This window comes from Marmota monax, unplaced genomic scaffold (assembly GCF_021218885.2).
Source record: "Marmota monax isolate L192 unplaced genomic scaffold, Marmota_monax_Labrador192_F-V1.1 WCK01_AAM20220418_F8-fsc00078, whole genome shotgun sequence".
In the NCBI taxonomy this organism is placed as follows: Eukaryota; Metazoa; Chordata; class Mammalia; order Rodentia; family Sciuridae; genus Marmota; species Marmota monax.
The window spans coordinates 1,780,486-1,802,491 of NW_026694865.1; the positions used below are offsets into that span (position 1 = coordinate 1,780,486).

Consider the following 22,006-nt stretch of genomic DNA (forward strand, 5'->3'; position numbering starts at 1 on the left):
AGAGAATCGCGGTTCGGGGCAGGCGGCCGAAGCGGGCATGGGGAGACTCAATTCTGAGGCCGGCGCTCACGTGTAACTCCCTGCGCACCGGCCTCGGAGGGCCGGCTTGCTCTCAGCTCCTCATTAAGATGCAAAAGCGAACCTTCGGCTCTTAATGAGGGGAAAATATAGATACGGGGGCTCGCTGCCGGCTCGCGCGCGGCCGCCGCCGCCCCGGGGTGCGTTCTAGCTTGCGGAGAGGCCGGGGGAGAGGCCGGGGGACCTGCCTGGGCCGCCCACCCGGCAGTGCTGTCTCCGAGGGCCGCTAGCCTGAGGCTGGTCTACTCTGACGTAACCCCGAGCACAGGAGACGAGGCTATCGGTTTGCGGACAAACTGACCCAAGAGTCGAGTGGCCTTTGGGACTGCTCAGGGAGTCTGCGAGGAGTCGTGCAGGGGTGCTCCAGGCCTGCGCGGGAGGCGGGGGAGCGGCTGCGCCCCCAGGGGCGTCGAGGCTGGCGCCCCAGACACCACAGGCTCTCACATAGGCTCCTCCACAAGCTGCTGCCAACGCTGTGATAATACGGCGACTAGGCCGAGTAAACCGGGTGGGAACTCGGAGCTCTCGGGTTGCGCCGGGAGAGCCCCAACCCTATTCCCAGCTCCACTCCTTTGGACCTGGAGTGCAGCGGGGACCCCTCCCGGGAAGCCTGCGGCCAGGACGTAGCTGTCCCCACTGGGAAGGAACCCCGAGTGGGGTCAGCCGCGAACAGAGCCTGTTGTCCGCGGGCTGCCTGGCCCTTCCATCTGCGCTACCCGCCAAGCCAGAGTTCCTCAGACTTCTCTCAGGCAGCCGACGCTCATCAGAGGCGCTGTTTATTTGGCTTTCTGAAAAGAAGGGCGAACGAACAAAGAAGGGAAGCTGGGGGCTAATGGGCAGCGGTAGGAAGGGATAAAGATAGGGACAGCCTCAGTTCCGAGCAAAATTTTAAAGATCGAAGGCAACTTTGGGAGCCACCATTTTATCCGTCCTAAATCTTGTGAAGTGAAAACATTAAAGTGACAAAGTGATTCTGTTTGTTTTATAGTATCTAATTGGGCTGCTTTGCAGACCTAATGAGATTAGAGGGAGGAATCGTTCTCCACCACTGCAGCAGAATAAACCGATACATTACTACTAGCCACAGGTTTTGAAGATGGTACAGCTTGTCTTTTTTTTATTTTGTTGTTATTCTTGTCTTCTCTTTCCCCCTCCTGCTAAATAATTATTTGCTAGTAGATCGTGGGAAAAAAAGAGGAGGAAAAAAACTAGCAGCCCAGGACTATAATATATATCTATTTATTATATGTCTTTTGGTTAATTCCTGATCTGAGGAGCGCTGTTTTTCACTCCCATGCGAAAGTCACCAGCGGGTAGGGCCTGATTGCTACTTTTCATGCATAGTTTTAGACACAAGAGGGCATTGTGACGTCGCGCCCGGCGGCGCCCAGTCGCAGGCCGAGCCCAGCAGCCCCACGTGGGGACTCCGCGCTCCCATTGGCCAGTGCCCGGCGAAGCTGCCACATTATTTTGTTACTTTTCAGTCCCTATTTGGAACTGCTCTCGCGGCAGTTCAGACCTCGTGCGCGTCCCCCTCGCCTGTCTGTGTGTGGTATCCGCAGGTCCGAGGCACTTTTTTGGTGTGTGTGTGTGTGTGTGTGTGTGTGTGTGTTGAGTGTTTGTGTTCGGGGGTTTCTCGGGGCTCGGAGAGAGCCGGGCCGAGGGGAAGGAAGGAAGCCGCAGAGCTCCCTGTCTCAGGCTGCGTCTCTCCTCCAGCGCTCTCCTGCCTGCGCGCTGTGAGGCTGCAGCGGCGGTGGCGCCGAGCGCTCCTCTCTGGGTTCGCACAGCTCAAGTTGGGAGCAGCGAGGACCCCTTTGCTGAGGTTTCCCGTGCTCGCTGGAATAAGATGCCAGGGCGATTGATTTGCACCTACTGAACCCGGAGTTCCTCCCCGGCCCTGGGAAGGGTTGGCGGCGGCGGCGGCGGCGGCGGCGGCAGTAGCAGACGGAACAGCAGGCTCTCCTCTCCGAGGGGGGGCGTCGAAGCGCCCGCGCCGGGCTCCAGCCCTCACCCTCCCGCGCTCCTGCGGCCCCGAGCAGCCACCTTCAGTGCCTGCCTTCTTCCTCTTCTCGTCGCGAGTCCCCGACCCGGCTGCCTCTAGGATCAGACCCGCTCGCCCCGGATGCTTGGGGTTGCCCCGCGCACCCCGCTCCAGGTTCTACGCGCTGAGTAATCCAAAGGGGACCCGCGCTCGCCCCGGGAGGAGCCCCCGGCCCTGGGACCCAGCTCTGGACCCGCCGGGGAGCCGACGATGTCCACGCAGCCCCAGGCGTTGACACTGTCCACGCAGCCAGGGGAAGGCGGCCGGCTGCAGCCCGCCGAGCCCTAGGAGCACAAAGCCCGCTCCCGCCGCCCGGCCTCGGCGCCCGCCGACGACTTTGCCGCCCGCTCCGCAGCTCTTTGTCTCCACTTGGGGCGGGCGCCCGACTCTGGGATTTCGCTGTGATAGCGGGCTGGGGGGGCCGGGGGCGAGTTCTCGGTTCCCCGGCCGCCCCCCGCTCGGGCTCGGCTCCCCCCTCCCCCGCACCTCTCCGGCCCGGGCTCTCGGCGCTTCCACGCTCTCGGAATCACGACCCCTCCCTGCCATGTATCCGCAAGGCAGACATCCGGTGAGTAATTGCAACTCGGTTTATTTAAGCATCTATCATGGCAGGGTAAACGAGGCAGTTTATCTGGCACCTCCATTTTGCATGTTGCTACCTATGATGTGTGTGTGTGTGTGTGTGTGTGTGTTCTCACACAAAGGGGCTGAGGTGGGGGTACGCTGTTGAGAGAAGGGTAATTCCGCCGGAGTGGAGTGGGGGCCGTGGACCTTCGAGGGGGAGCTGTTAACGTTGCCCCCGCCCCCTCTCCTAAGTCTCCCAACTCGCCCGGCGTGTCTCCCCGCCCCCGCCTACTTGGGAATGGGGGCCTTTAGTAAAAAGGATGGGAGCCCGCGACGGATAGGGAGCGATCGGGGCACCCCCCGCCCCTGCCCCGTCGGGGAGCTGAGAAACTTGCTGGGAAGGTTCTGGGCGGTGAGGGTGGCCTCTCCCGTGGATCTCGGCGGGGAGGGGCCGGGACGCCGCGGAGGGCCAGGCGGCTTGGAGCCCCTCTGAAACCCGCGTCCCTCCCCTGTCTTGTCCTTGCGGGCTCCAGGCTCCCCATCAGCCCGGGCAGCCGGGATTTAAATTCACGGTGGCTGAGTCTTGTGACAGGATCAAAGACGAATTCCAGTTCCTGCAAGCTCAATATCACAGGTAAGGCTGGTGGGGGCGGCCCCGGGGCTGGCGGGGAGGGGGCGGCTCCTGCCACCCCCAGCGGGGACCGAAGGGCTGCCGACCCCGGGGCGACAGGGCCTCCGCCTTTTGTTTCCCCTTTCCCAGCGCGCCGCCTTAACCCTTCGCTGCCCGCAGCTGCCCGGCTCTGGGTGCCGCCCCCGCATGAGGGTCGGGGTCACTTGCCGCTCTGCTCGGCTTTCTGGGGTCGCAAGCCTGCGTCAGGGGCCGCACCCCCGCGGCCAGGATAAGTCCGCTCGCCCGGCCGTGGGAAGTTTCGAGTAGTTTCGGTCCCGGTTCCCGGTGGCAGGGACCCAGCCCCCGCTCCGCCCCGAGGCTGGCGGGGTAATGGGGTAACCCCTGGGTATCAGGGAAGTGGAGAAGTGGCTCTCCGAGGCCCTTGGGTTGGGTCCGGGAGGAGGTCGTGCAGGTGCCAGGCCTGAGCGGTTCCTCCTGCCCTCGCAGCCTCAAAGTGGAGTACGACAAGCTGGCGAACGAGAAGACGGAGATGCAGCGCCATTATGTGATGGTGAGAGGCGGCCCGGGGAGGGGAGCAGAGGGCAGGGCGCAGACCCTGTCGGGTCGAAGCTGGGATCTGCGGAGGCAGGAACCTAGTCCCCACCGGGGCCCTGCCGCAGGGTAGCCGGGAGAGTCGTGTAATCTGAATGTGCCCTCCACCCCTTCACCAGCTTCCCTTAGCCAGGCCACTCGGAGGAGGGTAGTGAAAGGAGAGGCAGAGAGAGAAACCCAGATTCCAGACTGGAGACCTCTGCACTACCTTTGTGTGCCTTTGATTTGTGTTTTAAAGGTTTCTCAGAGGGCCGGTGGCCCCGTCTTGGCTAGTGAGGTAGGATTGGATCATTCCGAGTCAGGATTGGGTAAAAAATCCCTCTTGGAGACCTCCTGGGGATGTTTGGAAACTTTTCTACTTTGCAGCCTTGGGATCCAGCCAGAGTGGGACAGAAGCACCCTCCCTCCTCAGGGTTTTCTGAGAAGTGGAAGAGCCTTTTAAATCTCTCTGCCTTCACGTCCCTCCTCAGTAAAGAGTCTTGTCTTCTGTGGGACCATAGATAGACATCTCCCCCTTTACCCAGTGTCTGTTCCAGCAAGTTTACATCTTCTGTTTGTCAGAGGGTATGGGAGGCACTAAAGCATGCTCCCTGTGCCTCTTTCCACATAAGAGGCCTTCTACACAGTGCTAAATAACTCTCAGAGGACAAGGGGGGCCCAGTGTACACACCATTCCCTGTTGAGCCCGCACCTTGTATAAACAGGATATATGGCACATGTGGTGCTTGTGGGAGGGAGGGCCTGGCTTTTCTTACTACTGTGTATGTAATGTTCTGTTGAGATGAGAAGAACACTCGCCCACTCGCCTGATGCCACCGCTTAAACCTCAGCATGGGCTGGCTTTGGTGTTTGTTTTAAACTTCCATAACTCATGGATCATAAAGTATGGTTTTGCCAAAACCTTCTCAGGAAAAAAATGATGTTGAAACATGAACAGATTTCTGTGTTGTCTTTTAATGGCAATTCTTTTTACTTTTAGTACTATGAGATGTCCTATGGCTTGAACATTGAAATGCACAAACAGGTAAGTGCTTTTCTCTTTAAGAAATGAATTTGGTTTTTAAAAACATATGTATGGACTTCTGTGACTCCCCTTGTTTGAAAATGAGCTGGTTCTTCTGTTCCTCTCACTTCTCCTAGAGTAAGTGGATCTAGTCCTTGAAATGCAGGTGTTGAGTCTTGGCAGATTTCTTGGACATGTTGAGCTTTTAGCATTGGAGCTTGTGAAATTAGTCCTGGTCTTGGATCTTGGTGGAGGATAAAGGACCAAAGGGAAAGTCATACCTACAGGATTTGCTTTACAGACTCCTGAGAACCTAGAGCTGGCTGACTGCTTTTATCTGTTTTAATGTAAAACCCTCCAGAGGAAATGCAGTAGGTTTTTTTTTTTTCCTCTTTTTCTGTGTTTTTTTTTTTTTTCTTACAAAAAATGTGATGTTCTGCCTTGATAAGATTAAACTTCAAGAGCCTTAAAAGCCAGACTGAGCTGTCGAAATTTAAGGGAATGAAGCCACTAACGGCTTAAAAACATAAAACCAAAATGAAATAGAGCTCTAATGCCTCACATTTAGAAGGCGACTTTTTCATCTGGATCTTAATTTGAAGGCAGCTGTGTTCCCATTTTACAGAGAAGGAAGCTGAAGCTGAGGATGAAGTAACTGGCCCGGGGCAGCCTGGCCAGGCCTTTTGAGATGGTTGGGGGTTGAGCTCAGCTTTGAAATCCTCAAGTCAAACCAGTTTAGCTAGTGTGGTGTCATTTGATGGATATGTAAACTACCCCCTATTGTCACTCTTCTAATAACAGTATACCTCAAACCTGGCAAATACAAACACCCTTTATCTTGGTGCATATCAGTAACTAGTCCCAGTGCTAGGCTGGCCTTGGGAGAGGCCTGTTTGTGTATTTGTGTTCCGAGGAGAGGAGAGGCTGCCTATAATTTGGCTTGGCGGACCGATTAGCGTTGACTTGGCACGAATAAATGGCGCAGGCCCGGTTGTTCTTTTTAACAATTGGTGTTCTTGAAATCTCAGAAGGCTGTTGACTCATTCTAGCCTTTGGTGACCGTGACTTGAATGGATTTTCTGCTCTAAATTAACAGTCGTTTACAAGGTTTAAATTTTGCTCTTTAAAGCAGGCAGTACCTAGAGCAGGTGAGAAGGGTAAGTGACCCCCTCCCTGCTCCAGTGGCTTCCTGTACAGTCTTTTGAATCTGTAGTTTCTTTCCCTGTCCTGGAGGGAGCCCCAGTGTTGGGTGAAGGGCCAGGGGCCCGAGTTTACAGAGCAGTGTGGGAAGCCAGTTTGTGGCTTTCTGAGGGGTTAGTTCTCTAGGAAGGCACATGAAGGCTACCACCTTTTCACTTCTTGGTCCACAGAAATAATAAACAGATCCTGCTTTATATGTAAATAAGGTTTCCCTTGGGAGACTAGAGAGAGATTCTGCCCCATTGGAGGTGGAACTGACTAGGTCTGACTGGTCCAGAAAAAAATACATATGGCGAAACTGGGGTCTCCCAGGTGTTTCAAGGACCTTGGTGTGTTATGCAGGGTGTCACTTCCTCCCTTTCTCCACCTTTCAACACACACACACACACACACACATTCATTCTCTCTCTCTCTCTTTCTCTCTCTGCTTAGTATCTTGGGTATGTTTAAAGAGGTTTAAAGAGGGTAATTGCAACCAGGTTTAAATTTATAGCAGCAGTTATTCTAAGAGCTTCGTAATTAAGGTGTAATATGTTGTTGCATGTTGAGGTCTGCATGGGTGGTGTCCCCATATCTATGAGTGGATGTTTCTTTGGCACAAAGGAACCACCTTGGCTGGCAGAGCAAAGCTATTCTCCGAGTCCTGGGGACTCTGTGAACCCAGAAGAGTTAAACATCTTAACTAACTAACGCACTTGGTGGTGGGGTTTGTATAAAGAGCAGCTGTGTGCATCTGGGATTTCTGGCCATTCCCCAAACAGGGTTCTTAGGGGGAGAATGCCTGAGGTTTGGCTACATTGTCTCCTTTAATCCTCTCAGCTGCCAGTGGTGGCTAAAGGGATTCTTTGCCCTTTTTATAGGTGGGGAAACCAAGGCGTCAGGGAGGCCAGAGGGCAGAGCTAGGGCTCACATCAGAGACTCTGGATTCTCAGCTGGGTGCTTTATCCCACTGGCCTCTCACCTTTGCCTTCTAGCCCATTCCCAGCATGAATGCATGTGCCCTGAATGTGCTGTCTCTGCCAGCTGTGGCAGTCTCTGAGTTGGGTGAAATCACCCTGTGGCGGTATAGAAACAAAAGAGGCAAGGAGGTGAGGAAACTCTGGGCTTAGAAATGCAACCCTGACCTAATGGCGCTGGGCACTCCCTAGGTTTGCGAGGGCTCTGCAGAAGAAAACCCTGCCACTAATTGTAGTGTGGGTCTTGGGTGCATTTGGCGGATGGTGGTTAGGCCTGAGCAAACAAGTTTATCAGCTGACCTGTTTAGCGGTTGACTGGTGTTTTATCTGCACACACAATCAAGTGACTGGAGTGCTTGAATTATTCATGCAGTGTCCTGCCCTCTAGACTTGACTGTTCGTGTGATTACATCTGCCTGGAACAAACAGGCTGGATTCTTCATCTTTAAGCTCCAGGGTGGGGGTGGGGACTGTGTACTTTTTTATATAATAGATGATCTATGGAGCTCACACCTTGGGGAAGTGTGGTGCTCCACAGTCTGCTTACACACACACACACACACACACACACATGCGTACACTCACACACCTCACTACACCATGTATTTTTTTTTTTAAGCTCTTCTTTGCTGGCTCTATGGGAAATGCCAATTAGCTGGGAACCTCGAGTTCTGCCAGATGGGCCCAAGTATTGACAGAGGGCAGCTGATGAGGTGCGTCCAGCCCATTTTTATTTTACTGTGAGGTTAAACTCACTGTGGCTGGCTCCTTCCCTGGCTGTTTCTCTTTCTCCCTCTCCAAGCTGTCAAATCCCAGAGAAGTAATAAATGGTTTCTCCTCCTACTCTTCTGCTTCCCTCCCTAATTATGGTAAAGCAAAGATTACAGAATCACAGGCCTGGCCTGGGGCTTCAAGAGGTCACCCACCTCCTCCCAACTCCTGCTTCCAGGCAGAATGTCAAGGGTGATTCAGCAAGACTAGGGAGGCGAGGATGACTGACCAGCTCATCAGTTTCCATCTTGTTCCTGCAGAGGCTTTCCAATATCAGCCACAGATGACAAAGCCAGCTGACAAGCAGGGGCTCCATAGTAATTGTCATGCATTGACTTTGAGGCACTGAGGCTGTGGGTAGCTAGGTCAGTCTGGCCTTTTACCCTCTGTTGGTGAGCATGAATGTTTTGAAAGTGAACTTCAGTTATTTCTTATTTGGGGACAGTGTCATTGCCAATACTGTGTGGTCACCTTCTCTGTAAGCCAAATAACCCTGCCTTTAAAGTTTTCTTTTGGAGTCCTGGAACTGAAAGAGCCCTTTAGATTTTCATCCAAACCTTTCAAGTTCCACTAAGGAAACTGAGGCCCAGAGAGAAGAACTGGTGTATCCAGACTCCTACAGCCCCGTGTTCATGGTAAGGCTGCCACTGTAGGCTTCCTTTCTAACCTCAGGTCTCTTTTTGTAAGACTCAAGAAAGGTGGAGTGCTCCTTTACTAGCTCCTAGCACTAGGTGTCTTCAATTAACTGTTGCTTCTCTGCATCATCATTCAGAGAGGCTAAGGCCACAAACCCAGCTCCACCAAAGTTCAGATTACCTCATTTCTGGTTGTATAACTGTGTTAGCTGAGCCCTCTTTGTCTGCAGCCTTGTTCCAAGTTGCCAGCTATTTGCACAACTCCTGATTTGATGTGTACAGTAACAACACAGAGTGCATAATGAGCAATCCCAGAGGGAAGGTTCAGAGGTGCTAAAAACCTATGAACTTTTTAGCTGACAGGAGTGGCCATAAATAGCGGCCATAAATGCAAGGCCAACGTGGTCCATAGAAAATCTCTCTCTGCCTGTCACCCCCTTCCTCTCTGAACCTTCTCAATTAAGTATTATGGTGCTTGGGCTGGAAGATTTCCAGGCAAACCGGCTTGAAGTTCTGTGACCATAGTCAAGGTGCAGTCACTGGGTACAAAGTACAAGAGTGCAAAGAACCTGCCAAGGAGTTGGGTCTACCTTGGTAGTCTACTTTGGGACCACCCTCAGGAATGAAAGGGTGTGTGCTTATACTAGGGTAGTGCCTATTTGTGTGGCATTTGGGTTGAGCTGCAAATTTTTTTTATTTTTATTTTTTTTGCCAGAGTGCTGGCAACCAGGAGCCCCTCCACACCCTGGATTCCATCTGGCCTTTCCTGCCACTTCTCTCTTCCCTGGAATAGATTCCCCTCTCATCACACAGGTTGTGTCATCTTACTAACTGGGTTGCTGCCTGGCTTAGCAGGGTCTGCTGAGCCTAAAGTATCCTTTACTCTGTCCAGGGAGCTAAGGGAGCCCCCACCCTCAGGACTGCCGGCCACCCCACGCTTCCTTTCTCTGGCTGACAATAGAGCAGTACAGAATGGGAGTTTCTGTGCTTCTCTGGGTCTTTTTCTACTTCTGTATTTGACAATGGAAATGAGCCTGGGAGATGGACAAGTGGTTCCTTATCCTTATTGTACCCCTCAAAGAAACTGAGCCTGGGTGGGAACCAGGCTTCTGATTCTACTTGTTCCACGACCAGGAGCCTTGGATGGCCCTGAGCTTTCCCCTCCACTCTTTGGACTCCTCCCTCCCTGGGTGCCTGAAGGAAGGTTCTCAAAGGAAGGGTCTGGTTTACAGAGGCCCATTCATTTCCATTTTGTTTTGTTGAAGGAGTGAGTCAGTCAAGGAATAAATTTGCTTTTCCTTTCTGCATAGGAGAATGCTTTTCTCTCATTGTTTGTACAGAATTCCGGGGACACCAGGGACCAAAAGGTGATAAAGGCCTACTCCCAGCTGGCCTGTCCCTGTGCTCTGTCACACATGTGTCTTTCTCACATCTCGTTATCTCATTGTCAGAGCTGTGGAAGAAGCCCCGCTGCTGAGGTCACTGTGGCACTTAATATGTAATAGTTGCTCAGTGAACACGTTGGATAGTCTGAGTGTGGGGTTGTATTCTTTGAGCCCCGTGAGTCGGAAGTGGGGGTTTTCATTGTGGGCTGGCTGCTGCCTGTGCAGGCTTCTTTCTGTGGCTCTGCATCCAGTTTCTTCATCAGTGAAATGAGGGGGTTGGATTCATTCCCAAAACAGTTATTAGGGGCCCAGGATGTGCCGGGTGTGGGCTGGGGTTGGTGACACTGATGAATAAAACACCGTTCCCTCCGCTGGGGAGTCAGGCATCTATATAAGTAATTGCAGTGCAGTGAGGTAAGTGCCAATGTGGCCCATGGTGACAGGCTCCGCTAGCTCTGACTGTTCCTGGGAATGGGGACTTGGGTCAGAGGGGACTGCGCTGAAGTGCTGCTACTTGAGAGCCTTAAAGGGAGGGCAGGGGTTTATGGGGCAGCAGCCAGCAGCCTGGGCTCCCCCAGGGTGGCAACGTGGCTCCCCCAGGGTGGCAACGCGGCTCCTGGGAAGGCTTTGAGATAGTCAGGAAGCCGCAAGCCTCTGGAATGGTGTGGGGCGGGGACTGCACTTGGGAAGTGAGGCGAGGTGGTGACATTTTGCAGCAAAGTGATCTCCAAGGCCTCTCTGCCCTCACATTCGCCACTTACGACTCAGTGACTCCCTCTGTCCCCATATGGCTCTCCAGAGCTGGCCTGAGTCCATCTGCCGCGGGGTGGGGGTGGGGAAGACACCCTGGGCCATCATAGCCTCCCCTGCCTGTGCCTCCACCATAATGTGCTGGTTTGAACTTTATTCCCCAAAGTGGCCTTGCCTCCTTTCTCATATTGGTAATTCCGTAATGACTGGTTATGACCCGCCCCCTCCCCCATATTTAATTCTCATCAGCCTAGCTCTCCACTTTGCTATTAATGATAGCAGCCAGCAAAATAGCTTTCAACATGCCATTGACAGTCTGGTTTAAGAGCGCACTTGAAGTAGTGCTAGACAGCTGAAAGCACCCATAATTGTGTACCAGAGTGAGAACCGCGTGCTCAAGGGCCTTGTTTTTATATGCTTAAAGGGACAATATCTTGTTTTCGACAAATGCTCTCTGAGACACATCCAAGATGCTTGCTTGCTTTCTCCTTTTCCTCTCCTCTCCTGCCTTTTTCTTTTCTTTCTCTTGCCTTTCAGAGTAAATGTTCCCCTCAAGTTGGGGCTAAGAGAAACTTAGAGAAGGGCGAATGTCCTGCTTCCACAGAAGTAAGAGTGTTTGGTGAGATTGTTGCTTTAGGGTCTGTCTCAGTCCGCAGACCTCCCCTCGGCCTCTCCCCACTCTAGGACCTTGGATTTCTCCAGGAGGAAATGGGGGGGGGGGTTGTCTCAATTCTCATGGCACTGGTTTCAGATATTTTTGTTTGATTAAGAAAGTTGCACATTCAGCTGGAGGGTGGGGAATTGGGGCTGCCGAGCTGTCACTGAGTGTCCAGGCAGACACCTGGGGACAGTCAGCCTGGGTAAGAGTTGTGCCCGGATGCTAAACCCCTTGCTAATCAGGTTCTAGGGTGCTATTCAGTGTACAGAGCTCCTGGGCCCAAGAGTCCTGCTTGGAAAGCCTGAGTGAGGGTAGCACAGGTGGGTGTGTTCTTAAGTGGGGGTTCACACCAGGCTTGGGGGGTTGCCAGAGTTCTCATCTAGTCAACCCCAAAGCATTTACCCCTTCTCTTCGGCTCCCTTTATTGTTGGCAGCCCTTGTTCACTTGCCTTCTGTGAAGAGTAAGGAGATAGTCAAGGGCTCAGCTGTGGGAAGGCCCCAGGTGGGGCCTGAGAGGCCAGGGAGATGTGTCCAGGTCTGGGGTTGGGCCTGTGGCTGGTGCCCTATTCCCTCCCAACGCCAGCTGCTCCTGCAGAAGGGGCAACATGGGTGGACTTGGCTTGAATGTCTATGGAAGACCCTTCCTTCTGTTCACCCACTATGCGAGTGACAGGCAGGGTCCAGCGTTCTGGAGCAGCTGCTGCTGCCGCCAGATAATCCCAGGACAAGGCCTTTATTGAGGACAAAGTGGTTGAGAAATTGATCTTCCAAATATTGAAGATTGTGGCAATATAGCACCTTCACTTTTCTGTAGCAAAACAGATTAGACATTTGCACCAAAAATAATGAGCAACCAGCCGTCAGTACAAAAGCATCCCAACCCCTTAGAAGGCCTGGGGTGTGGAGATGACCTGTATGCACTCCGGTCACTGGCAGGTCACTGGCAGGCACAGGTGTGGAAACGGGGCTGTGCATTCTCTGAGGGACAGACCCTTTGTATTGACTGGCCCCTGAGCCCTTCATGACCCTTAGCCCATAGAGTGAGTGTGTGCATTTTGTGGGTATTCCAGGAGGAGGGCACTGTCGCAGTTTAGGGTTCTCTCCCTGAGCCTGTGGAGCATTATACATTTTCTGGGAAGAACACAGGCTTCCTAAGGTTTTTGAGAGGCCTGCAGGCTGCAAAAATGGTGTTTGTGGAAAGGGTCCTTAAAGTGTCATGCCCCTTTATTTTTAAATGTCTTTAATGAATCCAAAGGTTTTTTGTGGTTTTTAACTTCTCATCTCACTCCATGAACAGTGTAAATGCAAAAGGGGAAGACGAGGGGGAGGGGGAGAGATGATACAGCAGAGATGGGGGCGCAAGAAATGAGGAAGAGTCAGGTGAAACATGCCCAATTTGGATTATGAGAAGGAACTGAGCCGTGAATTTGTAAACTAGGCTTGTCCCGAGGTGGCTGTTTGTTTGGGCATGGAGTTCCAAGTGTTGTGGCCTTATCTCATTTGCCTTTTAAATCCTTGATAGCTATTGTTCATAGCTCTTCGACTGTTTTCTCATTTTTTAATTCTGAGTGAAAACTACACTAACCCAGTGGGAGAAAATCCCTTTCAGTTTGCTCTGGAAGGCGACGTCGGCCCCTCGAATGCAGACTCAGATGCAGCGAGCATTCCTCTTGCTGGTCGTGGAGCACGGGAATACCCAGGGCAACTGGGGACCCCGCTCCTAGCCCACTCTGAAGGCTTTGGGTTTGGAGTCTACCCCACCCTGCCAGCTGTTGACTGAGAGGTTGGAGGAGGCCTTCCACCTGCTCCCCTGGTGCCTCCCTAGGGACAGCCCTTAATGATCTTGCCTGACCTTGGGTCTGAGGCTGAGCGCGTCCATTGTAGTAGCAGGGGCACTCCTGAGGGAGCAGAGGTGCTTGGGAACAGCAGTGATTCCTGCTGGTCAGGTGGAGAGGAAGGCAGTTCCTGGGCGAGTGGACAAGGGGAAGGAGTGAGTCGTAACGTGGGTGGGAGTCAAGTGCAGAACTGTCCACCGTTCTGCCCTCTCCCTGGGCAGATCTAGGACCACAGGGGGCTCCAGAGGTATGGCAGATGATATCAAGTGGTCTGGGATGGCTCAGTGACCTGGGTCTATAGAGTAAAGATGAGAGCGTGAAATGGAGAAGGCGGGCCCCGCAGGACAGCCCCGTCAGCCGGTGCTTGGGTTCATCCCTAGACCCTCACTTCTGCAGAAGTGGGTCCTTCCTCTCGTCTCCTTCTCCTTCCTAGGGAAAGGCGGGAACGACTGGGGTGTCAGTACCGCCCCAGTCTGTGTCCCTCAACTTTGGGCTCTCATGCTTCACCTTGGAGAATGGTGGCACTCCATGAAGCCGACTTGAAGTGGAGAAGCTGCAGTGTTTAGAGTCCCAGAGAAATGCCCTGCCACTTCCAGGGTCCTCCATGTCACCTGTACGTGGTGTGGCCCCAGCAGCCCAGCCTGCAGGGAGCTCACAGTGGGGGCTGTGGACTCCTTTCTCAGCCTTTTTGGGTTTCCTCTGTTCTTTCACCTGTTTCTTACCCTGCTTCTCAGGGGACCCCTCGTGGCTGTTCCTCACTTTACTTAACTGGACTCTGTAACCTCCTGTGACGGCGAATGCCCGCGGGGCATTTCCCAGGCCTGCTAGGTGGTGGTAGTGGGTCCCTGATGAGGCAGTTTTTACTGGCATCTGTGCTGGTGGATCTAGTTTCGCCCTCAGGAGTCAGCTGGTGTTTGCAGGGTGATCCTGAGATGGTAGGTGCAGAGCACCAGCAACTGGGAGGTGATTGGTCTGGAGTCAGACTATCCTAGGTCCAGACTTACTGCTGTGTGACTTTGGGCAACTACTTGACCTCTCTGAGCTCCAATTTGTGATGGGGACAATAATAATACCTACCTGCTAGAGCAGAGCTGTCCAGTAGAACTCTGTGCAGTGGTAGAAATGTCATATCTCTGTGCTGTTTAGCCTGATCACCATCAACTGTGTATGGCTCTTGAGCACTTGAAATGTGGTCCTTGTGACTGAGAAACTGTTTTGAATTTAATTGAAATTTGTCTAGCCGCATGTGACTGGTGGCTTTCACACTGGACAGTGCAGCTATGGAGAGTGCTGGGAAGATGCCACCAGACGGTGTGTATGACTGCTCAGCACAGTACTTTGCACACAGATGGGTCTCAACAAGGTATCTTCAATAGTGGGACAGAGTCCCAATTGCCAGGGCCTCAAAGACAGGGACAGGGTCCTTGGTATTTTGTGTATTGTAAGACTTCCCAGAGCCCAACCCATAATGTTACCTGGTCACTCCCCGTGCCAGTCCTGCAGCCTCCCCTGCCCATCTCGAGCACCGTGAACACTGCCAATCACAGAGGTCAGGTGACTTGCTCCTGAGCCCACGATGGACCAGCAGGAGGGTCAGAACTGTTTTATTTGGAGACCAGTGCTCTTCATCCACAGGCATGTCAAGGTGTGGTCTTCACACATGCCACCTCAGGCCACCACCCGTGGGGGCCTTGATTTCAACACTGGCAAGGCCCCAGCAAAATCTTCAAGGATTCAGTCAAGCCTGGGCCTCCGCAGCGTGCAGAGGGGGCTTCTCAGCCTGCTCCTCACTGCCTTCTGGGGCTGGCTGACTCTCTGTGGTGGGGCTGCTCTGTGTATTACAGGATATACAGCAGGGTCCCTGGCCTCTACCCACTAGTTGTCAGTAGCACTGCCTCTCTGACACCCAAAAGTGCCACAGATCCCCAGGGGATGTGGCAGAATCACCACTCGTTGAGGACTCTTTAAGGTAGAGGGAAGAATGCAGGATCTAGAGCCAGGGGACTTGATTACCTCTGTGCTGCTGTTGTGAGTGAGGGCATTTCCTTGCCCTCTCTGGGCCTCTTGCTTCTTGTGTGAAATGAGAGGTTGAATGTGGAAGTCAATTTGAGATAGAACGGATGGTAGAAGATGAGTTTCTAAATAACTGATCTGGATTTTTTCAAAGCCTCTGAAATGCTACTGCGCTTGCCAGTCCTTATTTGGGGAAAAAGGACTCTCTGACCCTTTTAATGGAAGGAGGGGATGGGCTCTTTGGTTGTGAACTTAGGCTGGGTGGGTTGAATGGGGCTCTGTCTCTGAGCAGTCAAGTCTGCCCCCGACACCACTTTATTTCCCCTTCATGCCACCCAAAGAGCCTCTGTCCTCAAAATGTCATCGTCCTAATTTCATTTGTAGCCCTGACCTGATGGGGAGACCCCCAAAATTTAATGAGCTGCCTCTGCAAGGGTAATGTGACTTTTACAGCCTGTTGAGGGGCAAAGGGAGATTTGCATAATGTTCCAAGGGGGATTAGGTGGCTGGGGGTTGTCATGGTAACCCCACAGGGATGAATTGAGAATTTTTCCTCCTGGCGGGTGTGGGCCAATGGAGTTGGAGGAGGTGGGGGAGGGGCAGGGGTTATCTGAGGGGAGGGCTGGGGGAGGGGGTTCCTGGGATGAATGGGCAGTGTTGGGGGAAGGGGTGATCTGAAAAGGCTTTGCCTGTTCTGTCTATACAAGCAAGCTCTTTTGAGAGCCATCGATCCTAAGTGGGGGTGGGAGGCAAGCAGAGTTTAATGTGTTTGGGAACCAAGAAATTAAAGTGAACAAATATTTAAAGATTATTGGATCTTGTTAACAGGAAGCCTGGTGGATGGAAACTGAGAGTCAGAAATGAAAGTCTTAGAGACTCTTAGAGCTGGGAGGGACTCGGGCTGTCATTAAGCCCAGTTCCCTCCTGTGGAGCGGGGCCTGCCTCCACATCTCAGTGAACACTCCCCAGGGCAGAGCCACGTGCACATAGTGTCTGATTCATATTTTGAGAGCACCCAGGATAATTCTGCACCCAAATCTGTTTCCTTCATGCCACAGAAACTGAGGCTCTAACACTGGCATCCCGAGCAGGGAGCGCCACCCTCCAGGCTGTGCTGCCCGGGCCTCCCCCTCACCATTCCCAATTCCCTCGCACCCCAGACTTCTTGGAGGAAAGGGAAGGTGAATTCCTTTCAGGGAAGTGTACCCAAGGGCTGTGTCACAATCCGGAAATCCCAGCCCCCCTTCCGTTCACTGACCCTTGCTGGGGAAGGGTGGGTGTTTCCTCCCTCCTGTCATCTCACTCTGTTGGGAAGGGCACGGGGCTGGTGCACAGGGTGGCCATCCCTGGCTGCCTGGCCAGTGTCCTCTTCCCTCCCCCAGGAAGCCAATCCTCAGAGTCATGCTGAGGGCTAGGCCTTGCTTGTCCCAAGTCCTCCCCGAATAAAGAATTCCGTAGCCTTCCTCGGAAGGCGTAAATATTTAATGACATTGTAGTTATATATAATTTGATCAATATGTCAGTGCTAAGAGAGTCTTTAAAAAGGAGGCTTGCCTATCATCGAGTGATCTGTGGTGTAAGCCAGCCTCTCCAGGACAGGGCATTATCTCCTGAGGCTGCTGAATGGATCATTTATTTACCCCTTTCTTCCACCACAGAGGGCCAGGGCATGGATGGAAAGGGGCCTAGGAAGCCACCCCAGCTTTTATGGGAGGTCTTCACCCTCCCTGGATTTTCCTTCTGATGTTGATAAACATTCACTGCTTAGCCTAGGGAGAAACTGCCTGACAAGGATGTCATCTTTTTAGTTAATAATTGAGGGGCTATCAATTTAGAATTGCCTGGTAAATGCAATGGGATATTTTAAGTTAAAATTGTCCAGACACATTATTCTGGAATCTTCCAGGATTTGACGGCTGGGTGATGGTGGCACCCAGCTGCTGGGAACATTAGGGCAGGAGCCGCCTCCTGCGCAGTCCTCGCCTCAGTCCCTCCCCATGCCTCTTGACTTGAGTTCAGGATGAAGCAGGTTCACTTTGTCACTTCAGGACAGGACAGGCTGTCATGAGAGAGCCAGGTAAAACTTCCTTCAAGTTCAAGAACCTCAGGAGCTGACAGAGACCTCACCCCAGACACACAGGCTTCTAGAGGAGTGACCTGAGACCCAAAGACCAGGGCCAGTCTTTCCAAAGGTCATGGTTTCTACATGGCTCAAGTATAATTGAAGCTTCAGAATAGGCAGGTATCTGTTCCTCATCTCATCTTTCTGACACATGTCCACACCCATACTTCAGTACTCTTTCCAAGACACTGCCCTGATTCTTTGAGGAAGGAATCCTCATTTCAGAGATGTCACTGGGAGTCTAATAGCATGGGATGGCCATTCCCTTGCCTAACAGACATGGGACAGATTTCTTGTGAATCAGAGAATCTGGACAGGAGATGCTTAACACTTAAAAATGGGCATCCTGACCCTTGCCTGTGGCCTCTGACAACCCTGCACAGTTCTGCTGTGAACAAACTGAAATGATTTATGCTATGAAGACAGGACCTGGGGACCTGGCCCCAACCCGCCCCCTAGCCTCCTGCCCAACATCTGCCCGCCTCTCCATGTGGCTTGGTTCCTCCCTGCTTGTCTTTTAAATGCCTGTGATGCTCTGTTTCACAGAGCTGTCTGGAAGAAGGGGTGTGATGAGAGCAGGTCAAAAGGGTGTGGCATTCTAAATCAGGGCTCCTGGACTTAATACATTATCTAGTCGGACCTTCCATCCTTCCATTTTGGAGGCATTAAAGCTGGGAGGAGGGAAGTAATTTGCCAGAAAGCCACAGGGCAAGATAGAGGAAGGGCTTGGGGGAGAATTCAGGTCACTTCTGTGTGGCACTGGAGCAAAACCTGCTCTTTAAAGAGGCAGTTTTCTCCCTGGCCTTGCTTTTGTTTGGCTGAGGTTGAAAGGAAGTGTGCGCTCAGGGTCCACAGGTGCAGATGACTGGGCAGTTTAAAACTAACTAGGGGAGGGCTGGGGTTACAGCTCAGTTGGTAGAGTGCCTGCCTTGCATGCACAAGGCCCTGGGTTCAAGCCCCAGCACACGCCCACATGCTCACACACACATGTGCAAACACACAAAGGAGAAAAAAAAAAAAGAGGCTCTCTTGGTACAGTGGTTGTCAGGGTGGCTGTTGACTGTGTTGAGCACACTCAGCTAAGGAAGCAAAATGACCAAGGATGAATTCTGGGTGCTGATGTGTCCAGCAGCAGGCGGTTGCTGAGGGGTGAGAGCCAAGAGCAGGCTCTGTTCCTCTACCTCAGTGTCGATGGTCAAGAAGCACCATGGTCTGAAGTCACCTCAAATGTGGCTGGTAGGCCGTGGTTAGGGAGATGTACTTTTAGACTCCTTGGCTTCCAGCGAGATGTTCAGAGGTCCTGCGTTAATGAGGAGACGAGTGTGCGAATGGGAGCTACTACGGCGCGGGGAACAGATTGCTCTTTGGGAAATTACACTTGCCCCCCACTATCTCGTTTTCTGTCATTTATTTGTCTAACAATCTCGACAGAGACGCAGGACAGATGTTATTCCCAGCGCCCAGTTGGTAGCACAGATTCTGAATGTAGCGGGACCTCCGTGCCCGTTTGTCTCAGCTGCTGTGTCTGCATCTAGTAGATTAGTTACTTCTGAGGAGCTATGTTTTTCCACCAGCAAAGCCTCCCTCTTTGAACCACACTTGAAAAGCAACTTTCAAAGGCTGCATCAGCCTCCCCAAATACCTTTTCCCAGAGGGTTCCAGAGAAGCCCTCTCCCCTCCCACCACCTTGCAGGTGCTTCTGAAGACCTGGCTCACAGCCAGTGGCCTTGTGGCACCAAGACGGACTGAAGGACCAAGGTGAGCCTCCTGGACCTCAGCTGCCTGTTGATAACAGGCTGCGCCCAGTTGCCAGAAGGAGTCAACCAACGTATGATCTGGTTCCAGTCTGTGATTTGTGACTTGTCCCCATTGTTCAAGTCCTGCATCTTGATTATTTTTTTCCCCCCCTTTTTTGGAGCTGATGCTTAGAGGTTTTTTGAGTTGGATCAAAGGCTGTTTGGACAGCTGTTCTAATCGGAAATGCTGTCAATCATTAACACTGATGGTCGTTTTTTTCTTACAAAAATCTCTCTCTGATCCCTCCCCAAATTCTGAAATTTGGCTTCTTGGCAGAAAGTCCTTCAGTGAAGTTACTTAATCACTGAGCATCAGTTTCCCCATCTGAAGATTGGAGCTTTTAGTAAGTGTCTTCCTTCCAGGGTTATCAGAGCTCCCAAGCTTCTAACAGTTGGCTCAGTGGACATCATTCATTATGTGATTGTCATTTTTGTTAGAGTGATTCTGTCTGGGCAATTGCTTCCCCTCCCTCAAACACCATGCTCAAAAAAATACCGTAAACAAAGTTTCCAGTTCATTCTTTGACTGTGGTGTGTGTGGAGGCCATTCTCAGATTGGGCAGCCTGTGTACAGATGGGTTTTTGTGTACTGCTAGTTTTAAGGGGAGCAAAGCATGATATTCAGCAGCAAATATGGCAGAGTTACCACGGGGAGGAATGAGCTTTTCTTGCTTTCTCCACATCCTTCCATCCTTCACCCCACAAAAAAAAACTCAGGACAGGGTCAGGGAAGCTCTGATCGAGTATTAAAGTTCTCCAAATATAAAACCACCTTTGCCTTTTCACACGCCCCACCCCTGTCCTGGAGCCTTGCTGCCACACCAAGGCCTCTCTATTGGGTTTGGGCCCCAGGAAAGACAGTGTGAGTGCTGAGGTGAAAGGGTGCTGCTAAGTGGGAACTTGCCCTGGGCTGCCCACAGGGCTTCTGAGCAACCCCTCTGTGGGCACCTGGTGGCCTGTGTGCCAGACCTTGAACTGGGCGTGTCTGTGTGAAATCCCAATGGATCCCTTTTACTCAAAACCAGAGGATGCTGGGCTCTGGACCAGGCCCTGCAGGAAGATCCCACCTGTGGGAAGTGTGTGTGTGGCCACATGTTTGGTAAAGGTGTGGGGAAGGGGGAAGATGGCTACTCCCTCCACACACCCCCCCCCCAAGACCCTGACCCTTGACCCATTTGCCAGAGGAAGTAAGCAACATCAAGGAACCCTTTTATGATTCCCCAGACATTGTGAATTGGAGTTATTAAGTAGGCCAAAGTGACTGGCAAAGTTCAGAGCCTGCCCATCTTCCTGACTATGAGGAGGGGGCAGCAGCCAGAGACCCTTGTGAGTGGCTTACCTTGGTCTGGCTTTACTGCACTACCTTACTCCATTGCGCAGGGCCTAAGCTTCCCCACCTCCCCGTGGTTTGTCAGTGTTCCTTCCACCTGGGCTCCTCCACAGATGCTCCCACAGTGGGGTAGACCCAGATCAAGATGAGGATCACTCTGCAAATTGAAGGCTCAAAAAATAAATGCACAGGTGCAGTGGTGCACGCCTGTAATCCCAACGGCTCGGGAGGCTGAGGTGAGCCTCAGGAGGATTGTGAGTTCAAAGCCAGCCTCAGCAATTTAGCAAGGCCCTAAGTAACTCAGTGAGACCCTGTCTCTCAATAAAATACTAAAAAAGGCTGGCGATGTGGCTTAGTGGTTAAGCACCCCTGGGTTTACTCCCCAGTACTAAATAAATAAACATAAAAAAATGCAGACAGGCTGTCAATATTATTTTTTGGCCAAAGGTTTATTAAACTCATACTATATTTCAGTCATTAATATCCTATTCATTTGAGGCAAGAGAGCTTGGACCAATGAAATTTCTAAGCAACAAGACTGGTTCGTTTTTGTTTTTGTATTTTTCTGTTTTTATTTGGCACATAAACGGGACAGGTGAGTGAACTTGTTGCTCTATGCAGGTTTAGATTGTGGTGGAGGCTGGATGATTGTTTCTAGAATTCCTACCGTATACATTAGATTGTGGTGGAGGCTGGATGATTGTTTCTAGAATTCCTACCATATACAATCCTGACTATTATGCTCATCCTTCTTCCACCACTCAGTGGATTTGAGGTAGGAAAAAGTAAATAGAGGTGAGAAAGGACCCTGTTTTGGAGTGCATTGTTTTTCTTTTTTTCTAGATTAATTTATACAATAATTAGAAACCTCTCAGGTTCTTTATGATGGAGTAAGTGATAGACACTCCTGGGTAGAGAGGACAGGGGTGCTATTAAAAATCCTACAATACAGCTGAGCACGGGTGGTGCATGCCTGTAATCCAGTGGCTTGGAGGCTGAGGCAGGAGGATCAAGAGTTCACAGCCAGCCTCAGCAACAGCGGGGCACTAAGCAACTCAGTGAGACCCTGTCTCTAAATAAAATACAAAAATAGGTCTTGGGGTATGGCTCAGTGGTCAAGTGCCCCTGAGTTTAATCCCCAGTATCCCCACCCAAAAAATCATATAATGCACAGAACAGGTGCACACATCAAAAAAATTATCAGGTCCCAAATATCAACATTACTGAGGTTGCGAAGGTAGGTATCCTTGTGAGTGTGTAATACCTGTGAGCAAATTCACAGATTCTGAGCTGGGATGATACTCCTGCCTCCCACCCCAGGGAGTCTGGAAGTGAGGATCATTAGTGACACAGTTGGTCTGGGGTTGGAGGGACAGTCCTTCGTAACAAAGAATTGTTCTACTCCAAATGCCAGAGTGGTGCCTGCTGGGAACACTGGCTCTGCTCCTGAGGATCTGAGTGTTCCAGGCAGAGAGCTGCCAGCAACAATGCCTGTCCCCACCCAGGAGTCCCTGCTGTTGTGGGCAGCATTCTGGGTTGGAGAGTCCGGCCACCCTGGCTGGCAGCCCAGGACATAGGCCTGCAAAAACTCATTAGCTTCTTCAGTCCAAAGCGTGTTCTCACCACAAACTGCAAACCCCTGTAGGC

The 22,006-nt window shown here is 51.9% G+C and overlaps 1 protein-coding gene across 14 annotated transcripts in view; it reads left to right on the top strand.

Annotated features, from left to right (window-relative positions):
• Positions 1-1,571: 1,571 nt before the first annotated feature.
• Positions 1,572-22,006, top strand: part of Tle3 (TLE family member 3, transcriptional corepressor) — a 48,226-nt gene continuing 27,791 nt past the window's right edge. For all 14 annotated transcript variants that reach the window (XM_046426547.2, XM_046426550.2, XM_046426549.2 and 11 more), the window contains exons 1-4: positions 1,572-2,687; positions 3,217-3,317; positions 3,801-3,864; positions 4,885-4,929. In XM_046426547.2, coding sequence (XP_046282503.1) covers positions 2,664-2,687; positions 3,217-3,317; positions 3,801-3,864; positions 4,885-4,929 — 234 coding nt within the window. In that variant the 5' untranslated portion in view covers positions 1,572-2,663. The remainder of the gene's footprint in view (positions 2,688-3,216; positions 3,318-3,800; positions 3,865-4,884; positions 4,930-22,006) is intronic.